Source organism: Plecotus auritus (assembly GCF_963455305.1).
Source record: "Plecotus auritus genome assembly, chromosome: X".
Lineage (NCBI taxonomy): Eukaryota > Metazoa > Chordata > Mammalia > Chiroptera > Vespertilionidae > Plecotus > Plecotus auritus.
Window position 1 is genome coordinate 132,208,465 of NC_137784.1, and position 24,686 is coordinate 132,233,150.

Here is a 24,686-nt window from a genome sequence, read left to right on the forward strand (position 1 = left end):
GCTTCAAATGTCCAAGCCCCCAACCCACACAGCCCTGTGCCGAGCCCCTCACCCCCCAGCAGAAGCTGGTCCAGCCGCCCTCCCTGCCACCTTTGCTGAGTGCCCTGGCATCTGGCCTCAAGCAGTGAGGGTGCCAGGGGGTTGGCCCTATACCCACATGCCCAGTCCCCCAAAACAAGAGACCTGGCTCACGCAGGGGAGTCAGTGGTCAAATCTTTATGAATGGCTGCCAGGCCCGCCAACCCCTGCCAGTCTTGTGCCCTCGGTTGAAGCAGAGAAGGGCCTGGGCACCGGCAGGCCTGCTCATCTGAGCAAGGGCACCCACCACCCAACAGCCACTGATGAGCCCTCACAGGCAAGCTGGGGAGGGGCTGCCCCCAGCCTCCTTTGGCTGCTTCCCAAAGGGGCCTAAGCCAGGGCTGGGGCAAGCAGGGGATCGTTTGGGCAGCCACGTCCTTCTTTCCGCAAAGGGTCAAGTGCAGGTGCTCCATGCTTGCTGGACAGGGCCAGGGAGAAGCAAAGGGCCTGGGGAGGGAGGAGGGTCTTGCTGGAAACCCCTTAGGGTGAGGAGGGGTCTGCTGAGGAGCCAGCAGCACCTCAGTGTGGCTTAAGGGGTGAGTCCAGGCCCGGGGGTTGGGAGGCTGAGGGTGAGACCGGCGCCCCAGGGCTGCGGGAGAAGCCTTTGTTCTTGCCCAGGCGGCCACAGCCTAGAAGCTTCGGGCTGCGGGGCCCCGGGCTGGGAGAGTTGGTGGATGCTGGCCCCAGGCCCTGGCGGACGGCAGTCTTTCCCAAGAGCTCCTTAAACACGGAGTCCATGGTCTGCGCCACAGCCTGGCAGAGAGGTGAGAGGGAGGGCATCTGATAGGGGTGTCCCTCACTGCCCTGCCACTCCCCCGACCCCCGGAACAGTGTGTTGACAACGAACGCAGGAGTGAGGCCCTCCTACCCCTTGCTGCCCAACCCTCCACCGGAACCCCCCACTTCAAAACCAAAGTCATCTGCCACCAACCTGTCTCTCCTCCCTCGCCCAGTCTCCCTCCTGCCACTTTTGCTGTGGCTATCACCACCTCCTCTGGGGACAGCAATCTTCAACCCAGCCTTGAGTATGGGAGCCTCTGGCTGAGCCCTGACTGCCCCCTTCTCCTTCTCACACCCACTCTCTCCCTGGCTGAGATCTCCCACATGACCTTGGGGGCCGCCAGCATGCAGGAGCTCCCAGATCAGCATCCATCTGCACCCCGCCGGGCCCCAACTGCTGACGGCCTCCCCTGGAATCTCTCAGCTGCCCAGCCCCGCCCCCACCACCTGGTGGTCCAACTTGGCCCCCTGTCCCCCGGCTCCCAGCCTGGCCACTGGGCCACATCCAGACACAGCCTACTCGCAAGCTCTCTCCTCAGGCCAGTCTGTCCTCAGGGCCTCTGTCTCAGCTGGGAGCAGTGAGCACCCATCGGGTGGGTGCACTGGGTCCAATGGACAGAGCAGGAAGCCAGGGCTCCCCAGGCTGCACTCCTTGCCAGGGCCATGCCCAGTACCCCCTCTTGCCCCCTGAGAGAACCGCTGTCCTGCCCAGCTCTGCAGCCAGCCACCCCCTCCGACCTCTTTGCCATCTGTCCCTCTCATCATCCCTGGCCCACCAAGCTCCTGCCATGTCACCACCTGCCACCCAGCCTGGCTCTAGATTCCAGCCTTGAAGCCTGCCCATTAGCCCTTCACCCAACCCACTCACCACTTCCCACTCGAGAACCAACCACATGAGAAATGTGGAGAGTCAGCCCGGCCAGTGTGGCTCAGGGATTGAGCATCGGCCTATGAACCAGGAGGTCATGGTTCGATTCCTAGTCATGGCACATGCCCAGGTTGCAGGCTCGATCCCCAGTGGGAGGCATGCAAGAGGCAGCTGATCAATGATACTCTCTCATCATTGATGTTTCTCTCTCTGTCTCCCTCTCCCTTCCTCTCTGAAATCAATAAAAATATATTTTTTTAAAAGAACCATGAAGGCCAAATGCATGAGCCTCCGTGTCCCCTGTCCTTGCCGCTGGGCCCATCCTTCCCCTCGCTGGCCTGCCCCTCTCTGGGATGGGCTCAGCCAGCCTGTCTGAGGTCAAGAAGGGCAGACTCAACCCTCAGGGGGGAAGAATTTGGTTCATGAAGGGAGGCAGGGAACCCCCCCAGGAGAGATATCCCCCACCTGCCGCTCAGCCATTCCCCAACTCACCTTATCCACCTCCACATGTCGATCTGGGGAGGTTGGGACCAAGCAGTGCCGTCTGTGCCCAGAAGAACCCCCGGGTGGGGTACCTAGCTCTGGCCTGCAGGGCACAGACAGTGAGCCAGGCGGGGCAGTGACTCCTCCCATCCCAGGGTGTGGCCAAGGGAAAGACAGTGAGGCTGGCCCAGCAGGTCCATTCTGTCCTCCTGTGGCATCCCTCACCCAGACAACTCTCCCCACACTGGGCTTCTCTCCAGGTGCCCCAAACCTGACCCCCTCCCCCTCCGGCCAGGACCATTGCCTGCTGCCCGGGACAGGCTTGGCCCCCAGAGCAGTGGTCAGGTGGGGGCGGGCAGTGAGGCCACCAGAAGGGTCTTCCCGAGGGGCCAAACTCCCCTTGCTCACCGCTGGGTGACCTCTACAGCCGGGAGGCCCTCCGCACTGCTCAGCAGCTCCCCAGCCTGCAGCCCCGGGCCCACCGCGTGCTTCTCTGCTCTGGGGTCAGAAAGATGGCTGTTTAGGGTGCTAGGGGCCAGCAGGTTTTGTGCCTCAGTGGCAGCAAGAAGTGCTCAGAAGGGCACACAGAAAGCCTACAGACTGCCTAGCTGGTGTGGCTCAGTGGTTGAGCGTTGACCTATGAACCAGGAGGTCACAGTTCGTTTCCCGGTCAGGGCACATGCCCAGGTTGCAGGCTCGATCCTCGGTGTGGGGTGTGCAAGAGGCAGGCAATCAATGATTCTCTCTCATTATTGATATTTCTATCTCTTTCTCCCTCTTCCTTCCTCTCTGAAATCAATTTTTAAAAATATATCTTTAAAAGAAAGCCTCCAGCCATAACCGGTTTGGCTCAGTGGATAGAGCATCGGCCTGAGGACTGAAGGGTCCCGGGTTCAATTCCGGTCAAGGGCATGTACCTTGGTTGCAGGCACATCCCCAGTGGGAGGTGTTCAGGAGGCAGCTGATCAATGTTTCTCTCTCATCGAGGTTTCTAGCTCTCTATCCCTCTCCCTTCCTCTCTCTACAAAATCAATAAAATATATTTAAAAATAAAAAAATAAAAAATAAATAAAAGAAAGCCTCCAGACCCTGAGACTTGGAGTAGGAAAGGGCCAGGACCTGGGGGAAGGGCAGCTGTGGAGAGTCTCCGGACAGCATGGGGCACTCACTTACCCCTCAGGCAGCGTGATGTACTTGTGCGGAATGAGCCCCCAGGTGCCAGCGCACTCGCCCCGCCACCAGTCGTCTGAGGCCCGCTCGTGCAGCCGCAGCACGTCCCCACGCTGGAAGGTCAGCTCTTGGGCCGTGCGGCCCGTGTAGGCAAAGCAGGCCACCGCCTCCACGATGCCCTCCAGGACTGAGGAGAAGAAGGGGTCTGAGTGGGGGGGGGGGTGGAGTGGGCATCCAGGGCAGGGCCAGGGTGGGGTCCTCCTTCCAGACACCCTCACCGTCCTCCTGGGCCGGGGTCCCAGCTTCCAGCTCCGGCTCGTTCTCGCCTGCCAGACCCTCCACCTGGGTGTCCCTGAGGCCCAGAGTAGAACGAGGACGATGAGCATTTAGGGGGCTCCGCTGGACCGCCCCCCCGAACCCCATCCCCCAGCAGCACAAAGAGCGTACCCCAGGCAGCTGGCGGAAGGCGGTGCCATGCACTTCTCATAGACAGGGCCCGGCAGCAGGGTGAGGGGTGGGAAAACCCGTGCGGGCTGCACAATGAGCGTCTGCACCAGCTGGTTCACCTGGCCCTGCAAGGCCACGGGGTCCTGCCCAGGGGGCACGGGCAGCAGCGTCGGCCCAAAGCACACGGCCAGGTTGTAAGGGTCCATCATGTTCTCATCGCTATACTGGGCCAGGCTGGGGGCACACGCGGGTCACAAGCAGGGAACTCCCTGCCCCGTGTTCCCCGCAACCCCCTGGGCAGCCGCCCTGGCCCCCAAGAAGCACTCACTGGCTGAGGAAGGTGAAGAGGTAGCGCAACACCACCAGCACCGGGCCCGGCAGCTGCGCCAGAAGGCGGCTCACCAGCTCCACCCGCTCTTCCATGGCCTCCAGCTCTGTGACCAAGGCCACCACCCGAGAGGAGAGAAGCCCGTGAGTGTGGCCATAGGCCACAGGGGACCGGCCCTTCCCACCCCGCCGGCCTCAGGCCCTGGCCTTACCCGTAGAAGCCAGAAGCTCCTGGAACAGGTCCGGGGGGAAGAGCGGGGGCTCCAGGCTCCGAAAGTAGAGCTTCAGGACCCCCGCCACCGAATCCAGGTCGCCGGCCGAGCAGCCTTCCATCAGGGGGTCCTCCCCTGAAGACAACACAGGGGGGCAGGAGGCTAAGCACAGCCAGTCTGGCTAGCCTCCCACCCCACCGCATGCAGCCTGTCCCCACCTCTCTCAAAAGCATCACGGATCTCTGAGATGCGAAGCTGGGCCCCCGACACTCGGAAGATGCCCTCGTGTTGCAGGCCTGTGGGAGAACAAAGGGCCTGTGGAGAACACCGAGGCCTCCCCCACGCCCCAGATGGGTGCCAGGTGCCGGGTGCCAGGCTTACCGTTAAGGTTAATGAAGCGGACACAGCTCTCCACCACCAGGGGCACGGGCTGGCCTGAGCTCTGGGGGCAGAGAGGGTGTTCACGTCTCTCTGGACACGGCACGTCCCACCTTGTCCTCTCTCTCATTTTTTTGTTTGTTGTTGTTAATCCTCACCCGAGGATATTTTCCCATTGATTTTTTTCCCAGTTAAAGGTTCTTTTTATTTTTGCAATCTCATTCCATATGAAAGCAATAAAAACTTAACAGTCTTAACAAGAAGTTTACAATGGAATGTTGGAACAGAAAATCTGTATACATTACCATTTACAGCAATTTTACATGGTAAATTAACTGTGTAAAAAACGTTCTTTCGCCCTAGCTGGTTTGGCTCAGTGGATAGACCTTTGGCCTGCACACTGAAGGGTCCCAGGTTCAATTCCAGTCAAGGGCACATGCCTGGGTTGTGGGCTCAACCCCCAGTAGGGGGCCTGCAGGAGGCAGTTAATCAATGATTCTCTCTCATCATTGATATTTCTATTACTCTCTTCCCTCTCCCTTCCTCTCTGATATCAATAAAAATATATTAAAAAAAGAAAAAAAAGAAAAATATTCTTTCTAAATCCCTTTGCTGCCGTAACTCTTGGAGTATTATTATTTTTTAAAAAATGTATTTTATTGATTTTTTACAGAGAAGAAGGGAGAGGGATAGAGAGTTAGAAACATCGATGAGAGAGAAACATCGATCAGCTGCCTCCTGCACACTCCCCACTGGGGATGTGCCCGCAACCAAGGTACATGCCCTTGACCGGAATCGAACCTGGGACCCTTGAGTCCGCAGGCAGATGCTCTATCCACTGAGCCAAACCGGTTAGGGCCTCTTGGAGTATTATTGGTAGAAGGCCTACCTGGCGCTATTTACAAATACCCAATTTAGACTGCATAAGTTACATAACCTATTACTTTTGTATCTTTGACTAGTCAGTACTCTGTGTGCAGGAAAAAGTCCATTGATCTTTAGGGAGAGTGGAAGAGAGAAGGAAAGACAGAGAGAAACGTCGATGTGGGAGAAACACATCGATTGGTTGCCTCCTGCACGTGCCCCAACCGGAGCCCGGGTCGGGGAGAAGCCTGCAACCAAAGTATGTGCCCTTGACCAGAATCGAACCCGGGACCCTTTGGTCCGCAGGCCGACGCTCTACCCACTGAGCCAAATCGGCTAGGGCCAACTTGTCCTCTCTTAACAATGCATTATGGTTGCTGGCAACGAGGCCCGGCAAGCTGCGTACAAGATTGGCTCCCAGGTGTCTGATGTCCCTGGTGCCATTTTGGGCAGAGCCTTACATTTTCCTTGCTAACTGTTTATTGCTGCCATGTGAAAATGTAATCCGATTCTGTATGTTGACCTCTAATCAAGGAGCATTACAAAACTCGAATTTGTTCGTTTAAATAGTCTGTCGACTCTATTTAGAATGTTTACATACATAATCACAGCATGAAAAATAATAGCTGCTGCCAGAGGCTTTCTGTGGATGCGTGTTACTAGATAAGGACGCTCCCCTCCATCAGTGGAGGCCCAGCAAAGGCCCACCCAGGAAGGTGGGCTGACAAGTGCGTGGCAACAAAGGACACTGGGGTCATAGGCAGCCGGGCCACAGAGGTGGCCCAGGGCCAGAGAGAGACCAGAATGCAGGCCTGCATTTATTTATTTATTTATTCACTTATTTATTTTTACACATATTTTTATTGATTTCAGAGAGGAAGGGAGAGGAAGAGAGACACAGAAATATCAATGATGAGAGAGAATCACTGATCAGCTGCCTCCTGCACGCCCCACACTGGGGATTGAGCCCGCAACCCGGGCATGTGCCCTGACCAGGAATCGAATTGTGACCTCCTGGTTCATAGGTCAACACTCAACCACTGAGCTACACTGGCTGGGCAAGGGCCTGCATTTAGTTGGAGCGTGAGGCAAAGCAAGTACCTGGATAAACTTCTCCATGTCTCCCCCGAAGAGTTTATGGTGATACTGGGAGCTGGGGCGGGGGTGGCGGCTCTTCTGGAATTTCCTCTGTGTGTACTGGGCGCTGTGATGAATGGGAGCTGGCTCTGAGGGTTTTGGGCATGGAGAATAGGATGCTCCTCCCCCCAGCCCAACCAAGCAGGGCCCTGGAGCAAGGGAGTTACTCCAGAACCCACTGGGCAAAGTGGGAAATTGAGGCCACAGAGGAATGAGCAGCAGAGCTGCGCCCCAAGGACAAGGGAGGTGGGGCCATCACAGCTTGACCCCTGCAGAACCCCAGCTCCTTGAAACCAACCAGCCCCTCATGAAGGACTCACCATGGCACCTCCTGCTCCTCCTTGTCACCTGGGGAACAGAAAGCATTGGTGTGCCTCTCGGGCCAGCAGGTCCTCAAGGCACTGCAGAGAGGAAGGTGTGGCCTGAAGGCCAAGGGCAGTAGCAGGGCCAAGGGTACAATAGAGGCCAGGAACCTGGCTGGATTATTTCCTTCACGCCAAGCAACCTCTCTGGGCAGACAGGAGCATGGGTGGATGGGGTTCCAAGGTAGGAGAGCCAAGGGCAAGTGCCACTCCTGGTCCTGGGGATGGCGTGAGAGAGACTAAGGGGGCCGGGAGTGGGGCCCACCTCGCTGAATGGCCTCCTGCAGTTTCTCATGCTTGGCCTGCAGCTTGGCAAGGATGCTCCGTCCACTCAGGTACTCCTGGAGCTTCTAGGAAGCCCCCAAAAGAGCCCTCAGTTTTAGTCCCAGCTCTGGGCCCTCCCTGTACCCCACCCCTGCCCCCCAGCCCAGCCCTCCCCACCGTGATGTAGAAGGTCTCCGTCTCCTGTTGCTGGCCCCGCCTCCGGCCAGCCTGCCGAGCACCTGGGTCGGAGCTGGTGGACTTGAGGGACTCAGTGGAGGGACTGGCCTGGAAGGAGTCAAGCATGTCCCCATCCTCCAATGCCACCACTTCTAGCAAGGCCTGCAGTGTGGCCTTCAGCGTCTTGTTTACCTGGGGAGGAGACAGGGCAGGAATAAATGGGGGACAGGCAAGGGACAAGAATCCAACTCTGGCCCAGCCAGTGTGGCTCAGTGGTTGAGCATCGACCTATGAACCAGGAGGTCACGGTTCAATTCCTGGTCAGGGCATGTGCCTGGATTGTGGGCTCGATCCATAGTGTGGGGTGTGTAGGAAGCAGTCAATCAATGATTCTCACTCATCATTGATGTTTCTATCCCTCTCTCCCTCTCCCTTCCTCTCTCTAAAATCAATTTAAAAAATATATATGTACATATTTTTTAATCCTCACCTGAGGATATTTTTCCATTGATTTTTAGAGAAAGAATGGAAGAGAGAGGGAAAGACAGAGAGAAACATTGATGTGAGAGAAACACATCAATTGGTTGCCTTCTGCACGATCCCTGACCCAGGCCGGGGAGGAGCCTGCAACTGAGGTACGTGCCCTTGATGGGAATCAAACCCGAGACCCTTCGGTCCACAGGCCGATGCTCTAGCCACTAAGCCAAACCAGCTAGGGCAATAAAGTATATATATATATATATATTTTAAATATATTTTATTGATTTTTTACAGAGAGGAAGAGAGAGGGATAGAGAGTTAGAAACATCGATGAGAGAGAAACATCGACCAGCTGCCTCCTGCACACCTCCTACTGGGGATGTGCCCGCAACCAAGGTACATGCCCTTGACCGGAATCGAACCTGGGACCTTTCAGTCCGCAGGCCGACGCTCTATCCACTGAGCCAAACCGGTTAGGGCTAAAGTATATTTTTTAAAAAAGAATCCAGCCCTAACCGGTTTGGCTCAGTGGATAGAGCGTCGGCCTGCAGACTGAAGGGTCCCAGGTTCGATTCCGGTCAAGGGCATGTACCTTGGTTGCGGGCACATCCCCAGTAGGAGGTGTGCAGGAGGCAGCTGGTCGATGTTTCTCTCTCATCGATGTTTCTAACTCTCTATCCCTCTCTCTTCCTCTCTGTAAAAAATCAATAAAATATATTTTAAAAAATAAAAAATAAATAAAAAATAAAAAATAATCCAACTCTGAAGGAAGAGGAAGGGAGGCTATGGCCATCTGGTTCCGTGTCTCCAAGTCCCTATCCCCCATGCCAGGCTGGGCCACTCATACCTCCTCTGTCTCTATGGTTTGTCGGTCCAGGCGGCTCTGGATATTCTGGGCTCTGGGCAGAATCTCGTCCCGCAGCTCCACCTCCACCTGGATCTCAGCCACCTGCAAAGGGCAGCGTCAGGGAACTGGGGCCGAGCCTGAAGACAGAGAGCTCAGACATGGGAGTGGGGCAGGGGCGGGCACTGAGGTCTGCGGGGCACGAGGGAACTGAGCACATTCCACTGCCTCATGTACAGGACCAGCAGGCCTTGACGCTTTGTACATCTGCCTCTGAACAATAGCAAGGGCGCCGCCCCAAGAGAAAGGAGCACACCCAGACTGCGCACGGATGCTCATGGCTGCACACTCATAACAGCCCAAGGGCAGCAGCAACCCAAGTGCCCAACAGGCGATGAATGGATCAGCAAGTGTGGCGCATCCACGCTAAATAGAATGTTATTCAGGCATGAAAATGAATGAAGTCCTGGCTGATCCCGGCTACAAGGTGGGTGAACCTTGAAGACATTCTATTGAGTGAAAGAAGCCAGACACAAAGGCCGTATATTCCATGAGTCTATTTACATAAAATGTCCAGAAGAAGCAACTCCATAGAGACAGAAAGGAGATTAGTGGGTGCCAGGGGCTGGGGGAGGGGAATGCAGGGTTAAGTGTCTAATGGGAACAGAGTTTTAGTTTGGGAAGAGGAAAAAGGCCTGGAGGTGGATGGTGGTTGTGGTTCATGTGCTTAATGCCACTGAACTGTACACTTTTAAAATGGTAAATCTTATGTATATTTTACCACAATGATAAAAAAATCTCCACCAAAAAAACTATTGGAAACAATAAACAAATACAGTCAAGTTGCAGGATACAAAATCAATGTGCAAAAATCCATCGCTTTTCTTGTGATGGACGCGGACAACAGGGGGTGAGGGTGAGGGCAAGACTGGAGGGATGAGGGGACAATGGGGGGATAAAGACACATTTGTAATACCTTAATCAATAAAAAAATACATAATTAAAAAAATCCATCGCCTTCCTGTATACTAACAACAAAACTTCAGAAAAAGTAATGAAGAAAAAGAAAAAAATTCCTGCCCTAGCCGGTTTGGCTCAGTGGATAGAGCGTCAGCCTGTGGACTGAAGGGTCCCGGGTTCAATTCTGGTGAAAGGCACATGCCTGGGTTGAAGGCTCATGCAGCCGATCAATGGTTCTCTCTCATCATTGATGTTTTTATTTCTCTATCCTTCTCCCTTCCTCTCTGAAATCAATGAAAATATATTTCGGAAAAAAAAAAACACAAAAAAATAACCCCCCAAAAAACAATTTCTTTTACAATTGCAACCAAAAAAATAAAATACCTAGGAAGAAACTTAACAAAGAACATGAAAGACTTATATACTGAACATTACAAAGCTTTATTAAAAGAGATCAAAAAAGATACAACAAAACAGAAAAATAATCCATGCTCATGGATTGGAAGAATCAACATAGTTAAAATGGCCATATTACCCAAAGCGATATACAGATTTAATGCAATCCCCATCAAAATCCCAATGTCATTTTTTAAAGAAATAGAATGAGAAATCATCAGATTTGTATGGAACCACAAAGGACCCGAAATAGCCAAAGCAATCCTGACAAAAAAGAATGAAGCTAGAGATATCACGCTACTTGACTTCAAATTATACTACAGAGCTTTGATAATCAAAACAGCATGGTACTGCCGAAACCGGTTTGGCTCAGTGGATAGAGCGTTGGCCTGCGGACTGGGGGGTCCCGGGTTCGATTCTGGTCAAGGGCACGTACATTGGTTGCGGGCACATCCCCAGTGGGAGGTGTGCAGGAGGCAGCTGATCGATGTTTCTCTCTCATCGATGTTTCTAACTCTCTATCCCTCTCCCTTCCTCTCTGTAAAATATCAATAAAATATATTTAAAAAAAAAAAAAAAAAACAGCACGGTACTGGCAGAGAAAAAGACACACAGACCAATGGAACAGAATAGAGAGCCCAGCTATAAAACCATGTGTATGCCCTACTGGCATGGCTCAATGGTTGAGCATTGAACTAAGAACCCAGAGGTCACGGTTTGATTCCCCATCAGGGCCCATGCCTGGGTTGTGGGCGTGGTCCCCAGTGTGGGGCATGCAGGCAGCCAATCAATGGTTCTCTCTCATCATTGGTGTTTCTGTCTCTCTCCCTCTCCCTTCCTCTCTTAAATCAATAAAAAAATAATATCTTTTTAAAACCACATGTATATGGACATAATTTTCAACAAAGAAGCCAGAAACACACAATGGAGTAAAGATAGTCTCTTCATTAAAATGGTGCTAGAAAAACTGGAAAGCCACATGCAAATGAATGAAACTGGATTACAGTTTGTCCCCGTGGTCAAAAATTAATTCAAAATGGACCAAAGACCTAACTATAAGATCCGAAACAATAAGTTACATAAAAGAAAATATAGGTAACAAACTTATGGACCTTGGTAAAAGAGAACATTTTATGAACTTGACCCCAAAGGCAAGGGAGGTAAAGGCAAAAATAAATGAATGGGATAATATCAAACTAAAAAGCTTCTGCACAGCAAAAGAAACGGACAACAAAACAAACAGGCAGCCAACCAGATGGGCGATGATATTTGCAAACAGTAGCTCCAACAAAGGTTTAGTTTCCAAAATATATAAAGGACTCATTAAACTCAACACTAAACAAACAACCCAATCAAAAAGTGGGCAGAGGACCTGAAAATACACCTCTCCCAAGAAGACATACAAACAGCCAATAGATATATGAAAAGATGTTCAACCTCAATGGCAATCAGGGAAATGTAAATCAAAACTACAATGAGATACCACCTCACACCTGTTAGTGTGGCCATCATCAACAAGACAAGCAATAACAAGTGTGGGAGAGGCTGTGGAAAAAAGGGAACCCTCATTCACTGCTGGTGGGAATGTACTAGTAGACTGGAATAACCACTATGAAAGCAGTCTGGTGATTCCTCAAAAAATTAAGAATAGAGCTACCATATGACCCAGCAATCGCTCTCCTGGGTATAGATCCAAAAAACTCGAAAATCATGTATTTGCAAAGATGTATGCACCCCTATGTTCATTGCAGCATTATTCATGGTGGCCAAGACATGGAAACAACCAAAGTGTCCTGTGATAGAGGACTGGATAAAGAAGATGTGGTACATATACACAATGGAATACTACTCAGCCATAAAAAGGATGAAATAGCGCCATTTGCAACAACATGGATGGACCTTGAGAACATTATGCTAAGTAAAATAAGTCAGTCAGAAAAAGCTAAGAACCATATGATCTCACTCATATGTGGGATATAAAACTGAAACATATGAACACAAACAGCCAGAGGGAAGGGGGTGGGAGGAGAAGAGGGTCCTAATATAAGGTGATGGGAGATTTGAATTTGGGTCATGGGCACACAGTGCAATATACAGATCTTGTAACATAGAAACCCACACATGAAACCTATACGTTCATGTTGACCAATGTCACCCCAATCAATTTAATAAATAAATATTTTTAAAAAGACTATCCAGGCCATAGGGAGCACTGAGGTTAGAAGTCCCACCCTCTCAAAAACCCACACGAATAGCAGAAAGCTAGAGATTGACTCTCGGGAAAGGATAAATCAGAGGAATGCTGGACGCAGGGACACTAGTCACAGCTGAAGGTGACGAAACTCCCTACTGATGAGAAAGAGCAAGGCAGCCGCCGCCATCTGGAGCTGGCCGGGCACTCACAGCTGGGTCTTGGTGCTGTCCCACTGAACATAAGGAATGTCAGAGAGCATCAACATCAGACAAGGCCCCTCTGTGACCATGAGGGGTGAAGACAAAGGCATGACCACCTTGTAATCATGTCTGAGCACAAAAACAAAAACACTGTCCAAGCCACGAATATAAGCAAACTTTCCTCTGTCCCAGCTCCTGAGTGACGGCTGCTTCCTCACTGAAGACAGCTTTAGCCTCCCTTCACGGCTCACACTGACTTCCAGATAAGACTTTTGTTCTTGTTGTTGTTAATCCTCACCCAAGGATATTTTTCTGTTGATTTTTTTTTTTTTTTTAGAGAGTGGAAGGGAGAGGGAGAGACACATAGAGAGAAATATCGATGTGAGAGAGACACATCAATTGGTTGCTTCCCACACATGCCCCAACTGGACCCTACAACCGAGGTACGTGCCCTTGACCGGAATCGAACCCATGACCCTTCGGTCCAGGGGCCAACACTCTATCCACTGAGCCAAACCGGCTAGCAGGGGTCCTCAAACTACAGCCCGCGGGCCACATGCGGCCCGCCAAGGACATTTATCCGGCCCGCCAGGTGCCGCTGCCTGTCCTGCTTAGCAGCCGACTCGTCCCAGGCCCACAGTGCGCATAGGAATTTGTTCATAGTTTTTTGGTTTTTTTGTAAACTATAGTCCGGCCCTCCAACAGTCTGAGGGACAGTGAACTGGCCCCCTGTTTAAAAAGTTTGAGGACCGCTGGGCTAGGGCTAGATAAGACTTATTAAGATACACACTCAGAGTTACCCCTGCTTCCTATCAGCATCCAAGCCAGAGTCAAGCCTCTCTCCCAACTCCCCTCCCCCCATTCTAGCCCAAGTCCTAGAGTTTTTCCTAGCACCCTCTTACTGAGATGCACCTCCTGGGTTCCCCAAGGTGTGGGTCTCCCTCGGAGCATTGATGTGAGTCCCCGCCCAGCCACCCTGTGGGGAAAGGCACTGCTGATCAGCTGTGCTCACACACATCACATTTTTAAAAATTGATTTCAGCCCTGACCGGTTTGGCTCAGTGGATAGAGCGTCGGCCTGCGGACTGAAGGGTCCCGGGTTCAATTCCGGTCAAGGGTATGTACCTGGGTTGCAGGCACATCCCCAGTGGGAGGTGTGCAGGAGGCAGCTGATCGATGTTTCTCTCTCATCGATGTTTCTAACTATCTATCCTCTCCCTTCCCTCTCTGTAAGAAATCAATAAAATATATTTTTTTTAAAATTGATTTCAGAGAGGAAAGGAGAGGGAGAGAGAGATAAAACATTAATAATGAGAGAGAATCATAGATTGGCTGCCTCCTTCACAGCCCCCACACTGGGGATGGAGCCCGCAACCCCAGTGCGGGGGCTGTGAAGGAGGCAGCCAATCTATGGGGATGGAGCCCGCAACCTGGGCATGTGCCCTGACTGGGAATCGAACCGTGACCTCCTGGTTCATAGGTCGATGCTCAACCACTGAGCCACGGAGGCTGGGCCACATCATGTATTTAATTCCCCTCTCTGTGCCTCCTCTTAAATATGAACTGATGGCCAAGTCAGCCATTTCAGGGAAACTCTTAAATGGAAGACAGATCAAAACAAATTTTTAAAAATACTGGAAGAAAATGCAAGAAACAGAGAAAATTGTCCAGCAAACAAAAATAAACATTGCAGAAAGATTTGAGAAGACATTGTATTCATGAAACAAGAACAAAGGATTATTTTAGACAGAAATTTGTAAAACAAAACAGAACTCTTATAAACAAAAGTATGAAAGTACACTTTAAAAAAAATTCAACAAGGGGTTGGAAGAGGTCGTTGAAGAAATCTCTCAGAAAGCAGAATTAAAAGGCATAGAGATGTGGAAATAGAAAGCATAGATAAGGAAATTAGAGAATTAACCCATGAGGTACAACATTTAATTACAGGAAGTCTCAGTCTCATTTTATTTTATTTTTCAATTACAGTTGACAGTCAATATTATTTTTATGTTAGTTTCAGGCATGCAGGAGGCAGCCGATCAATGATTCTCTATCATCACTGATGGTTCTGTCTCTCTCTCCCCCTCCCGTCCTCGCTCTGAAATCAATAAAAATATATTTTGGCCCTAACCGGTTTGGCTCAGTGGATAGAGCGTCGGCCTGCGGACTGAAAGGTCCCAGGTTCGATTCCGGTCAAGGGAATGTACCTTGGTTGCGGGCACATCCCCAGTAGGGGGTGTGCAGGAGGCAGCTGATCGATGTTTCTCTCTCATTGATGTTTCTAACTCTCTATCCCTCTCCCTTCCTCTCTGTAAAAAACCAATAAAATATATTTAAAATATATATATATATTTTTAAAAGTAAAAATAAGAGCGAGCGCACAGATTGCCTGGCACAATGGACAGGACGAGAGGACTATTACAGGGATATGGTGGGGCTGAGCCCTGATCATCCATGGAAGGAAGTCAGCGGGGCCTATGGAAAGTTGAAAAGCAACTAGCAGCCGCTGCATGATCTGAACATGCAGACGGAAGGTCCAGAAGCAGCAGCTAGAAGACGGGGAAGTGGCTATTTTGGGGGAGTAGAAATCAAGAACAGAAAGGGTGAGGTCGAGAATGGCTGTATGCCACTGGAAGCCTGGAGTACCCTTTGACTTTTTCAACCATTATTTTGGTCAAAAGACACATAACATAACTGAAAGCTCCATGTAATGCCAGTCCATGAGCAATGCACATTAGGATAAACTGGTAAAGGAAAAAATAGTGCAGAGACAAGTAAAAAGATGCCTAGTGCCCGGCTGGCATGGCTCAGTGGTTGAATGTTGGCCTATGAACCAGGAGGTTACGGTCTGATTGCAGGTCAGGGCACATGGCTGGGTTGTGGGCTCCAGCCCCAGTGTGGGGTGTGCAGGAGACAGCTGATCAATGATTCTCATCATTGATGTTTCTCTCTCTCTCTTCCTCTCCCTTCCTCTCTGAAATCAATTATATATATAAAGATGCCTAGCCCTAGTTGGTTTGGCTCAGTGGATAGACCGCCCGCCTGCGGACTGAAGGGTTCCAGGTTCAATTCCCAGTCAGAACACATGCCTGGGTTTCGGGCTCAATCCCCAGTGTGGAGGGCATACAGGAGGCAGACGATCAAGATTCTCTCTCATTAACGGTGCTCTCTCTCCCTTTCCCTTCCTCTCTGAAATCAATAAAAACATATTTAAAAAAACAACAATGCCTAGTTATATTTTACTGCTTGTATGGTTTATTTCCTTCCAAGTCTATTATGATATGTCTAAAACATACAGAACAATTGGAAGAAGACTATATGGACAGCCATAAGCCCACCTGTTGTCAACACTGGTGATATTTTTACTGTGTTTGCCTTTGGGGTAGGTGGGTGTTCATTAGCTGGATGAACTGCAATGACCCGCAGAAATTTGTTTGCTTCAAATGCAAGCGTGAAGACCTCATTTGCCTCAAGGCCATTGAATGAGGGTCCAAGAAATGAGCTACATTCAAGAGTTTCTACCCCTTAGCAAAGTGAAATTCATTGACTTACCTGAAGGGCAGAGAACGCAAAGCCCTTGGTGTCAATGCTGGGGGCATTAAGGGGCAGGGGCGGTGACCCTCACCTCATCCCCCTCGTGGGGCTGGTAGTCAAAACGCTGCGGGGGGCAGAAGGCGACTGAGTGCACCTCCAGCACCTTGGCCTTGTCCCCTGGAGGATCTAGGGCCTCCACCGCCTCCTCCAGGCTGCCCAGGCCCTGCATCTGGGAGGCTTGGGTGCGGCTCTCGGCAGCCGTGTAACTCCGGAGCACCTGCCCCAGGGCCAAGTGGAACCCTGTGTCACAGCACTGGGGAGAAAGCAAGGACATGGCTCGGGCGGGCCCCAGGGCACTGGGCACTAGCTCCCCCACCTGTCCACCTCGCACTCACGTCCATGAGGTCCAAGACGTCATACAAGTAGTAGTTGCTGACTGCGGCGTTGACACTGGCCAGGCTGAGCAGGTACTCGTTGCGCGCCTTTGTGCACTTTAGTCTGTGCTCCAAGAACTTGGCCTGACGCTGCTCAGGACCACGCAAGTACACCAGGGTTATCTACCCAGCCAGCCCCCACACTCTTTCCCCCTCCCTACCCTCTCCACGTGGACAGCTACACCTGAAGTCCCACAGGCTCCTCAACAGCATGGTCAGAAGCCCCGACGTGCTCACCCACCCCTCCCAGCTGTGCACAAACCCTGCAGTCTCGGGCTGGCAACCCCAGCTCCACCTCAGCTCTTCCCAGCTTGGCGCCTCTACATTCTGGTATTCCTGCCACCCTCAACCTCTCCATCCTCTCTTCAAATGCTCCTTATCCCTGCACATCACCCCAGCACCCACTCTCAGTGTCTCCTCGCGCCTCTGAAACCTCACAGCACTGCAGGAGGCAGGGAGGGTGGTGGAAAGGCCCCCAGGCTTGGAAGCACCAGAGTTCTCTTTGCCCCTGATGAGCTGGGGGGCAGACAGCTAGGAGCAGGGGGGAGATAGTCGCCATCCTCCTGACCTCTCTATGTTCCACCCCAGCATGAGGAGCCCTCCAGAGCCAGAAGGGCTGACTAGGCCCAGCCCAGCCCTCCTCTTACAGCCCTGCCAGAGGTCTGTGGCTCTCCCCTCTGCAGCTCTGCCTTCCCCCTCTATGTGCCACCTTCTAGCAGGCCCCGGTCAGGGCCAGGGCTCGAAGGGACAAAGGCCAGGAGTCATAGCCTTCAAACTGACCCATGGCCTCCAGGCCCACCTTTTCTACCAGCCGTGATCCCTTCTTGACAGAGGTCTTGCGCAGGGGCCCTGCCTCAGTGGTGGTGTTGGCCGTGGCAGGAGCAGCACTGCGGCCAGCCCGCTTCTCCTCCTGCCGCTCAGCTTCCCGGAGCTTGGCCTCAGCATTCATGCTCTCCGTGTGGTACACCTGGTATGTCTTCTTGGCCTGTAGCGGGGCCCAAGGCCAGGCAGCCCTGCTGAAGGCCAAGGCCACAGCCAGCCCTCCCCGTCCTCCTCCCAACCCAACAGGGACTCAGACCTCAGAGTAAGGCAATCCCATATGAGCACCTAGCCCACCCAGCCTGGGCCCAGAGCAGGGAGAAAGGGCCTTGCTTGCGGTCCTTGAAACGCAGGGCTCTCCTGGGCCCCCATCCTCCTCCTTGGGCCTGGCGGAGGGGAGATGTAATAGGAGAGCCTCCCTCTGATTGGCATCCTCACCGTCTGAAGCTCAGACACCACCTCCAGGAGCTCTTCCTGCAGCTGCTGCTCCAGATCCTTACTCTGGGGAGAAGGGGAAACGTGACAGAATCACTGCCCCAGCGCGGGACCCACCACTGTCCTGGGATGGTCACTGCACCTCAGCGTGGCACTCAAGGTTCTCTCCAGGCCTGACACCCATTTGGTCCCTTAGCCCTCCCAGCCCTGATGCCTCTGGATTGTGTACCGACAGGCTGCCCTTGATAGATCCTGAGGCCATTCACACCTCCTAGACCCAGGGTCAGGGCCTTACCTTCTTTTTTAAAACAATATATTTGTATTGATTCCAGAGAGGAAGGGAGAGGGAGAGAGCGAGAGAAACATCAATGATGAGAGAGAATCATTGATCTACTGGCTCCTGCACACCCCACACTGGGATCGAGCCTGCAACCCAGGCATGTGCCCTGACCGGGAATCGATCTGTGACCTCCTGGTTCATAGGTTGACACTCAACCACTGAGCCACACCGGCCAGGCAGGGCCTTACCTTCTTTTCTTTTTTAATTAATTAATTAATTAATTAATTAATATATTTTTATTGATTTCAGAGAGGAAGGGAGAGGGAGAGAGAGATAGAAACATCAATGATGAGAGAGAATCATAGATCGGCTGCCTCCCACTGGGGATCGAGCCCACAACCTGGGCATGTGCCCTTGACCAGAATCAAACCCGGGACCCTTCATCCGAAGGCAGATGCTCTATCCTCTAAGCCAGTGGTCGGCAAACTCATTAGTCAACAGAGCCAAATATCAACAGTACAACGATTGAAATTTCTTTTGAGAGCCAAATTTTTTAAACTTAAACTTCTTCTAACGCCACTTCTTCAAAATAGACTCACCCAGGCCGTGGTATTTTGTGGAAGAGCCACACTCAAGGGCCCCAAAGAGCCGCATGTGGCTCGCGAGCCGCGGTTTGCCGACCACTGCACTAAGCCAAACCAGCCAGGGCATGGGCCTTACCTTCTTGACTATACGCCCCACATCCTCCGCAATGTGACTCAGGCGCTGGACCAGTGGCCCGGCCAGCACCTCACTGAGGGCCGCACTGTCCCGGCTCTGCTGCCGTGTCTGCTGCAGCAACACGGCCCAGCAGTGCAAGGACGACAGGAGGGTCGGCTCCTTCCTGGGGACAGAGGGGCACTCAGACTGGGAGCAGGGCTTGAGCCCGGCCGCGGCCATTCTGCCAACCAGGACCTACCGGAAGCTTTGGTACTCGCGGCTGCTGCCCCCCAGGCGGCCTCCTCGGTTGGAGAAGCGCTCGGCCAGCTTGTCCAGGCCCCGGGAGTACTCTAGCTCCACCTCGGCCCTGCGCCGCATGAACTCGGACAGCTCCTGCAGCAGCTCCCGCCGCAGCTCCCCCTGCAGCTCCAGGCAGCGCAATTGCTCGCTCAGCTGTGAGCGCATCTCTGTGGGGAAACCATGGCTCAGGCCTGGGCAGCAGGCTGTCCTGTCTGCCTGTCTGCCCTGAGGGTGACGGCTGGGGCAGGAGGGGAAGAAGGAGGCCCCCAGGGAGAAGAAGTTCCAGGTTCAGACGTCCAGCTGGGCTCAGATCAGTCCTGAAGAGAGGGACCTCTGGGCCGAGGCTAAAGGGAACCAGCCAGGCCCAACTGGTTGAAGAGGAACAGGAAGGCTATTTCAGGGAGAGGGGAGAGCCATGCAAAGGCCCAGGGGTGAAGAGGGAGCATGGCAGATCCAGGAGCCAGATGTGATGGTGAGAACACAGAGCTGCCCTAACCCCATCTTGCCCTGTCCCAGCCAGGCGCCATTCACTTAGGCTTCCCATAACTCCCCGGTTTCTGGAAAGCCCCCGAATTGCTTCCCCTGCCACTTCCTGCCCTTTAGGTGCCCAGGACCCCAAGCAGAGCAGCCTCCCTACAAAAGCAGACACACGGGGCTGCACAGCGGCTGTGGCGCTCTGCCAAATCCGCAGTGAACTTGTGGCCACAGCAGCCTCATGGCGAAGGCCAGCGGCCGGGGGTTGCTGGTCAGAGCTGACAAGTGAAGGGAGTGAGGAAGCTGGCCTGTCTTCTGTCCCCGGTTCCCACTCCTGATCACCCACCCCAGGGCACCCCCAGTCCCACCTCCCAGCAGATAGAGCCACACCCGGGGCCCCCACTCTGCTGGCTTTTGACACCTTATCACAGGCTTGATTGAGCAACGCTGCTTTCCCCACACAGACCTACAGCCAAGAACCGCCTGAATGATGAGCTGAAGCAATGGCTGAAAACATTTGTGCCACCCACTTGGGTGCCCAGGTGGGAACTGGGGCTCCTGGGTAAATAAGTCACTGTCCTGGCTTCTGGCAAGCAGGTCACCCACTTACTAATCTCTGTCTATGTGCCTCGGGAGGGACATTAACTGCTTTCTTCATTTCGCAGAAAGTTGACTACGTACCCAGTTTGCGCCAGGCGCGTTCTGGATGCAGAGAGGGTTGACCGAGCGCCTGCCCTCATGGAGCTGAGATGGGAATGGGGGACAGACAGCTAGTGAACAGATCAGAGCAGAGGCCCTGGAAGGGTTCTTTTAGAGGAGGGTGGTCAGGAGCTGTGGGGACAACTGGGGGAAGAATGTTCGGGCAGAGGGAACAGTGAAGGTGGTTGGAGCCAGTGTGGCTAGTCAGCGGTGCCAGGGGAAGTGAGGGAGTCTGAGAGGCCAGTGAGGGCGGGGAGCCTAGGCCAGGGGACTCCTGGCTGAGGCCAAGGGAGACGGCAGCCACAGCCCCCTTGGGCTGCCATGGGGAGCCCATGAGGAGGTCAAATGCCAGAGGGAAGCGCCCAGCCCAGTTGGCCGCTACTGCACCAGTCCAGGCAAAAGACAATAAGGGCTCAGTCCAGGGAGCCAACCTGAGAAGATTGGTGAAGTGGCAGGACCGGGGTGGCTGAGAGGACTCCACTGTGAACAGCTCGATCCTGGTACCATTTGGATTTCTGTGCCGCCAGTGACCTCCCAGGGGTGTGGCGTGTGGAGCAGCCTCAGTGGGTTCTGCCTGCTGGGCACCCCCATCTCCGACTCTGATCCCCCTTTGGTGAACATCCCTTCCTATTCTCAGCCCTGGGTCCCTCTCCCTGACTCCAGGTGCCCCATATGTGGCTGCATGCATAACCAGTCCCTCGACACCTCCGTCCCCCTCCACCATTGGCTCAGTGATGGGTGCAGGGGCCACAGTCTGCACACTTTCACTAAAATTACTGAAAAGGTGCCCAGCCAGCGTGGCTCCGAGGTTGTGTCAACCCATGAACCAGGAAGTCCCAGTTCGATTCCCGGTCAGGGCACATGCCCAGGTTGCAGGCTCGATCCCCAGTATGGGGTGTGCAGGAGGCAGCCAATCAATGATTCTCTCTCATCATCGATGGTTCTATCTCTCTCTCCCTCTCCCTCTCCCTTCCTGTCTGAAATCAATAAAAAATATAATCAAAAATAAATAAAATAAAATTAGTGAAAAGGTGCTTTTTTTCCACCGAGGGGTCAAGCTGGGTAAATGGAAGCCTGAAGAAGGCAGAGGTAGGGGGTGAGGGGGAACTTCCTGACAGTGAAACCAATGCAGACCAAGGCAGAGGCAAGCACGACAGGGTCTTTCTATCATCTGAGGCCGGGCTCCAGTGGCTGACTCTCAGCTCCGCAGGCCAGGTGGAGCATCTTCATTGATTCGGGGTAACATTTTGTAAATAAAAGTAAATTTCATTTCATTGCAAGAAATGTCTGAGACCTCAAAGCTCACCTCACCTTCCTCTGGCATCTGCCCCGCCTTCCCAGAGCAACAGCTCCCTGGGGACAATGACAGTGCTGAATGGACCAGCCTGCCACACTGTTTCATTTATTCTTCAGGGCAGCCTTGTCTGGATCAAGATCCAGACATGGGCACTGGCTGGTGTCAAGCAGGAGACTTGGGAATTAGCGCTCTCTAAGCACCAAGAGCTGGTGCCTGGCCCCAGCCTCTAGGCCAGGGGTGGGCAAACTTTTTGACTCGAGGGCCACAATGGGTTCTTAAACTGGACCGGAGGGCCGGAACAAAAGCATGGATGGAGTGTTTGTGTGAACTAATATAAATTCAAAGTAAAGGAGCGGAGGGGAGAGCAAGAAGAGCCGGATCTGGCCCGCGGGCCGTAGTTTGCCCACGGCTGCTCTAGGCAGTGTCTCTGTCCACCTCTCAGATCTCAGCTCAGATGCATGCATTAGAGAACCCTTCCCTGACTTCTCCCCAAACTAGGACTGGTCTTCCCACCCCCTTTCTAGACATCCGGGCTTTCCCTTTATAGTGGTCAGCATCATAATTAAAACTGTGTGATGTCGCCCAGCCGGTGTGGCTCAATGGCTGAGTATCAACCTATGAACCCGGTCAGGGCATATGCCGGGTTTGCAGGCTTGATCCCCAGTGTGGGGCGTGCAGGAGGCAACTGATCAAAGATTCTCTCTCATCATTGATGTTTCTCTCTCTCTCTTCCTCTCCCTTCCTCTCTGAAATAAAAATGTTATTTTAAAATAAAAATAACTGTGTGATGCCTTGTTTACTAGATGTCTCTGAGCTGTAAGGACGGAAGCGACTGGTTCTCTTTTACTCAGCGAAAGAGACAGAATAGATGCATAGAAAACATCTGTCATAAGGAAGGATGGAATCCACTGTGCTTGGGCCCCACCAGCACTTCCTGTGAGCAAGGCCTAAGTCTCACTTCTGCTGACAAGCAAAGCAGAAGAGAAGATGGCCTCCCGACCACGACTCTGCTGACCTGTCAGAATTTAGGGTATCAAGACAGTGATCCTGTTTTCTAGCCTGGTAGGAAGTTTCTTTTGTCGGTGGTGGGGGTAGGGGGCAGGGAACAGAAGCTAAAATCATCGGAGGGCCAGAGCAGATAAGGAACATCTGAAAGACAGCCTCACTCAAACTCCCAATTTTTCCGTGTGAATTAACTGACCCATATTTGCTGACTGAAGAGTTTCCAAAGTCCTTCAGCCCACCTCGTGGCATTTTGAGGAAGCAGGATGAGAAGCATTCTCTTCATCTTTGAAATGATGAAGGTGAGGCTTGGCGAGCTGGCTCACCCTCACCATTGCCTCACGCTGGCTCCGGGTGGAAGGCCGCCTCTCTAAGGTGGGGAGGACTCGGGCATATTTTAGTATAAATTGCTTGCATTGATAATTATGTTGCAACCTGCATCTCTGTGTTGCAAGAAACTTCAGGGGTCATTTCATTTGACCTGCTAGGAGCTGTAGTGCTGTGTGACTGCGTGCAAGTCACTGCTCCTCTGAGCTTCAGTTTCTTCCATCGGTAAACAGAGCGATGGAGAATGATATATGGGGGTCGCACAACTGAAGACACTGAGAAATTTTAGGACCCCAAACTGCTGGTGCTTTTGGATGCTACCTCTTCCCTTTGCAGGAGTCACCACACCCTAAATAAAACCACTAAATAAAACCACAGAAGTTGTCGACTAAGAATTTGCAAAGCTGATTTGCATGTAATTTGCACAGCGTGTTTATCAGCGCCCAAAGAGGTCTACTCTTCAGAAGGCTGCGAGGCTGGCCCTGACGAATCTCTCAGGCCAAGATTCACTGTTCCCGCTTGACCCAGAGAGAGTGGCCCTAGCTCTGAGCCACCTCTGTGCCCAAGGGAGGGCAAAGGGGCTGGGCGACAGGGACTGAAGTGGTTTAAGGACAAAGCCATCACTAATACATCCACCTAGGCACCTGTACTTCCTTACTGGGCCCCCCTCAGCAAAGTCAAAGTGTTCGATTTCATTGTGGCTAGAATGCCACTTTCTGGGGGGTCATCTTGGTGCACCCAGAGGCCCCATTCTCTTCTCAGGCTCCTTGGGTGAAATGCAGGGAGAACTCAAGAGGGCAGAGACCAAAGAAAAGGAGTGATGGAGGAGGGAAAGGGGGATGGAAGGAGTGATGGTCAAGGGCTCAGGCTCCCTCCTTCAACACCCCCTGAGGTCACTGGGGGAGGATACCGGGCCCTGGGCCAGCAGCAGGACTTTTAGGGCTCCCCAACAGCCTTAGGTCCCCTCAGGGAACCGGACCGGAAGAGCCCAGCGCCCTCTCACCTTTTATTTGCGTCTCATACTCGGCCTGCAGCCCCCGCTCCCGGCGCAGCTTCCCGTGCGCGGCCATGGCAGCAGGGCAGCAGCGCCGTCGAGCCCTGCAGCTACTACACAGGGTTCCTGGGGCTCGGCAACCAGCACCCTGCACCAGCCCCGCCCAGCTCCGCCCCCAACGCAGCCCTGGGGCGGGGCGACCCAGGCCTGGCAATGCCCTCGAAGGATGCCTGTAGGGGTCCCACTGAGCTGGGGCCTTGCCTTCCTTCCCACTGGGCACTAGGCCACACCTGGGCTGCCTTGTGCCCAGAGCTCTCCTGCCAAGCAGCCAGGGCCAGTGTGAGAGCCCCAAAGTGCCCAGCAAGCTGGCACCCTCTGGCTGCTGACCTGCCACCTCTAGAAGGCTGCCTGGCCACCACTGCCACACAGCACGGCCAATTGGCTCTCAATGCTAGTAGCTGCTCCAGGCCCTGGACTTCCTTGAGTCACCAGCTTCCCCCAGAACCTCAGGATATGAGATGGAGCCCACCCTTCCCATGTCACAGCCCTGAGGGATAAGTGCAAGGAGCCTGGAGAACCGGGTGGAACATTCCCAGGGTGGGCTGGGAAGGAAGGTCAGCACCAGAGAATAGAACTTCAGCCGTTGTTCCCTCCAGCCCCCCTCTGAGGGGTACAGCAGTGCTCAGCTAAGGTTCCCCTTTTGCTCCACCCCATAGGGAGGAACAAGCCTTGTTTCCCCATAGGTGGTTACCACTTCCTGCTGCCGGAAGA

The 24,686-nt window shown here is 53.0% G+C and overlaps 1 protein-coding gene across 1 annotated transcript; it reads right to left on the reverse strand.

Annotated features, from left to right (window-relative positions):
• Nucleotides 1-200: 200 nt before the first annotated feature.
• On the reverse strand, nt 201-24,026 carry ARHGAP4 (Rho GTPase activating protein 4). Its single transcript, XM_080652491.1, has 22 exons — nt 23,925-24,026; nt 19,082-19,289; nt 18,844-19,006; nt 17,847-17,909; nt 17,389-17,574; nt 16,551-16,679; nt 16,247-16,468; nt 8,875-8,976; nt 7,548-7,739; nt 7,372-7,456; nt 7,065-7,092; nt 6,709-6,811; nt 4,747-4,807; nt 4,584-4,661; nt 4,366-4,500; nt 4,155-4,260; nt 3,827-4,060; nt 3,658-3,731; nt 3,383-3,566; nt 2,618-2,707; nt 2,219-2,312; nt 201-831 (listed from the first exon to the last, which is right to left on the reverse strand). The coding sequence occupies exons 1-22, from the start codon at nt 23,989-23,991 to the stop codon at nt 598-600; spliced, it is 2,838 nt and encodes a 945-aa protein (XP_080508617.1). The 5' UTR covers nt 23,992-24,026; the 3' UTR covers nt 201-597.
• Nucleotides 24,027-24,686: the final 660 nt, after the last annotated feature.

What these genes read in the sequence shown, in the direction of transcription:
- ARHGAP4 (XM_080652491.1), bottom strand. Translation starts at nt 23,991, where the DNA reads ATGGCCGCGCACGGGAAGCTGCGCCGGGAGCGGGGGCTGCAGGCCGAG. An exon ending in CCGCTTCATTAACCTTAACG is followed by an intron (nt 4,662 to 4,746) that starts GTAAGCCTGGCA and finishes GTTCTCCCACAG; the next exon opens with GCCTGCAACACGAGGGCATC. An exon ending in CCTTCCGCCAGCTGCCTGGG is followed by an intron (nt 3,732 to 3,826) that starts GTACGCTCTTTG and finishes TCTGGGCCTCAG; the next exon opens with GGACACCCAGGTGGAGGGTC.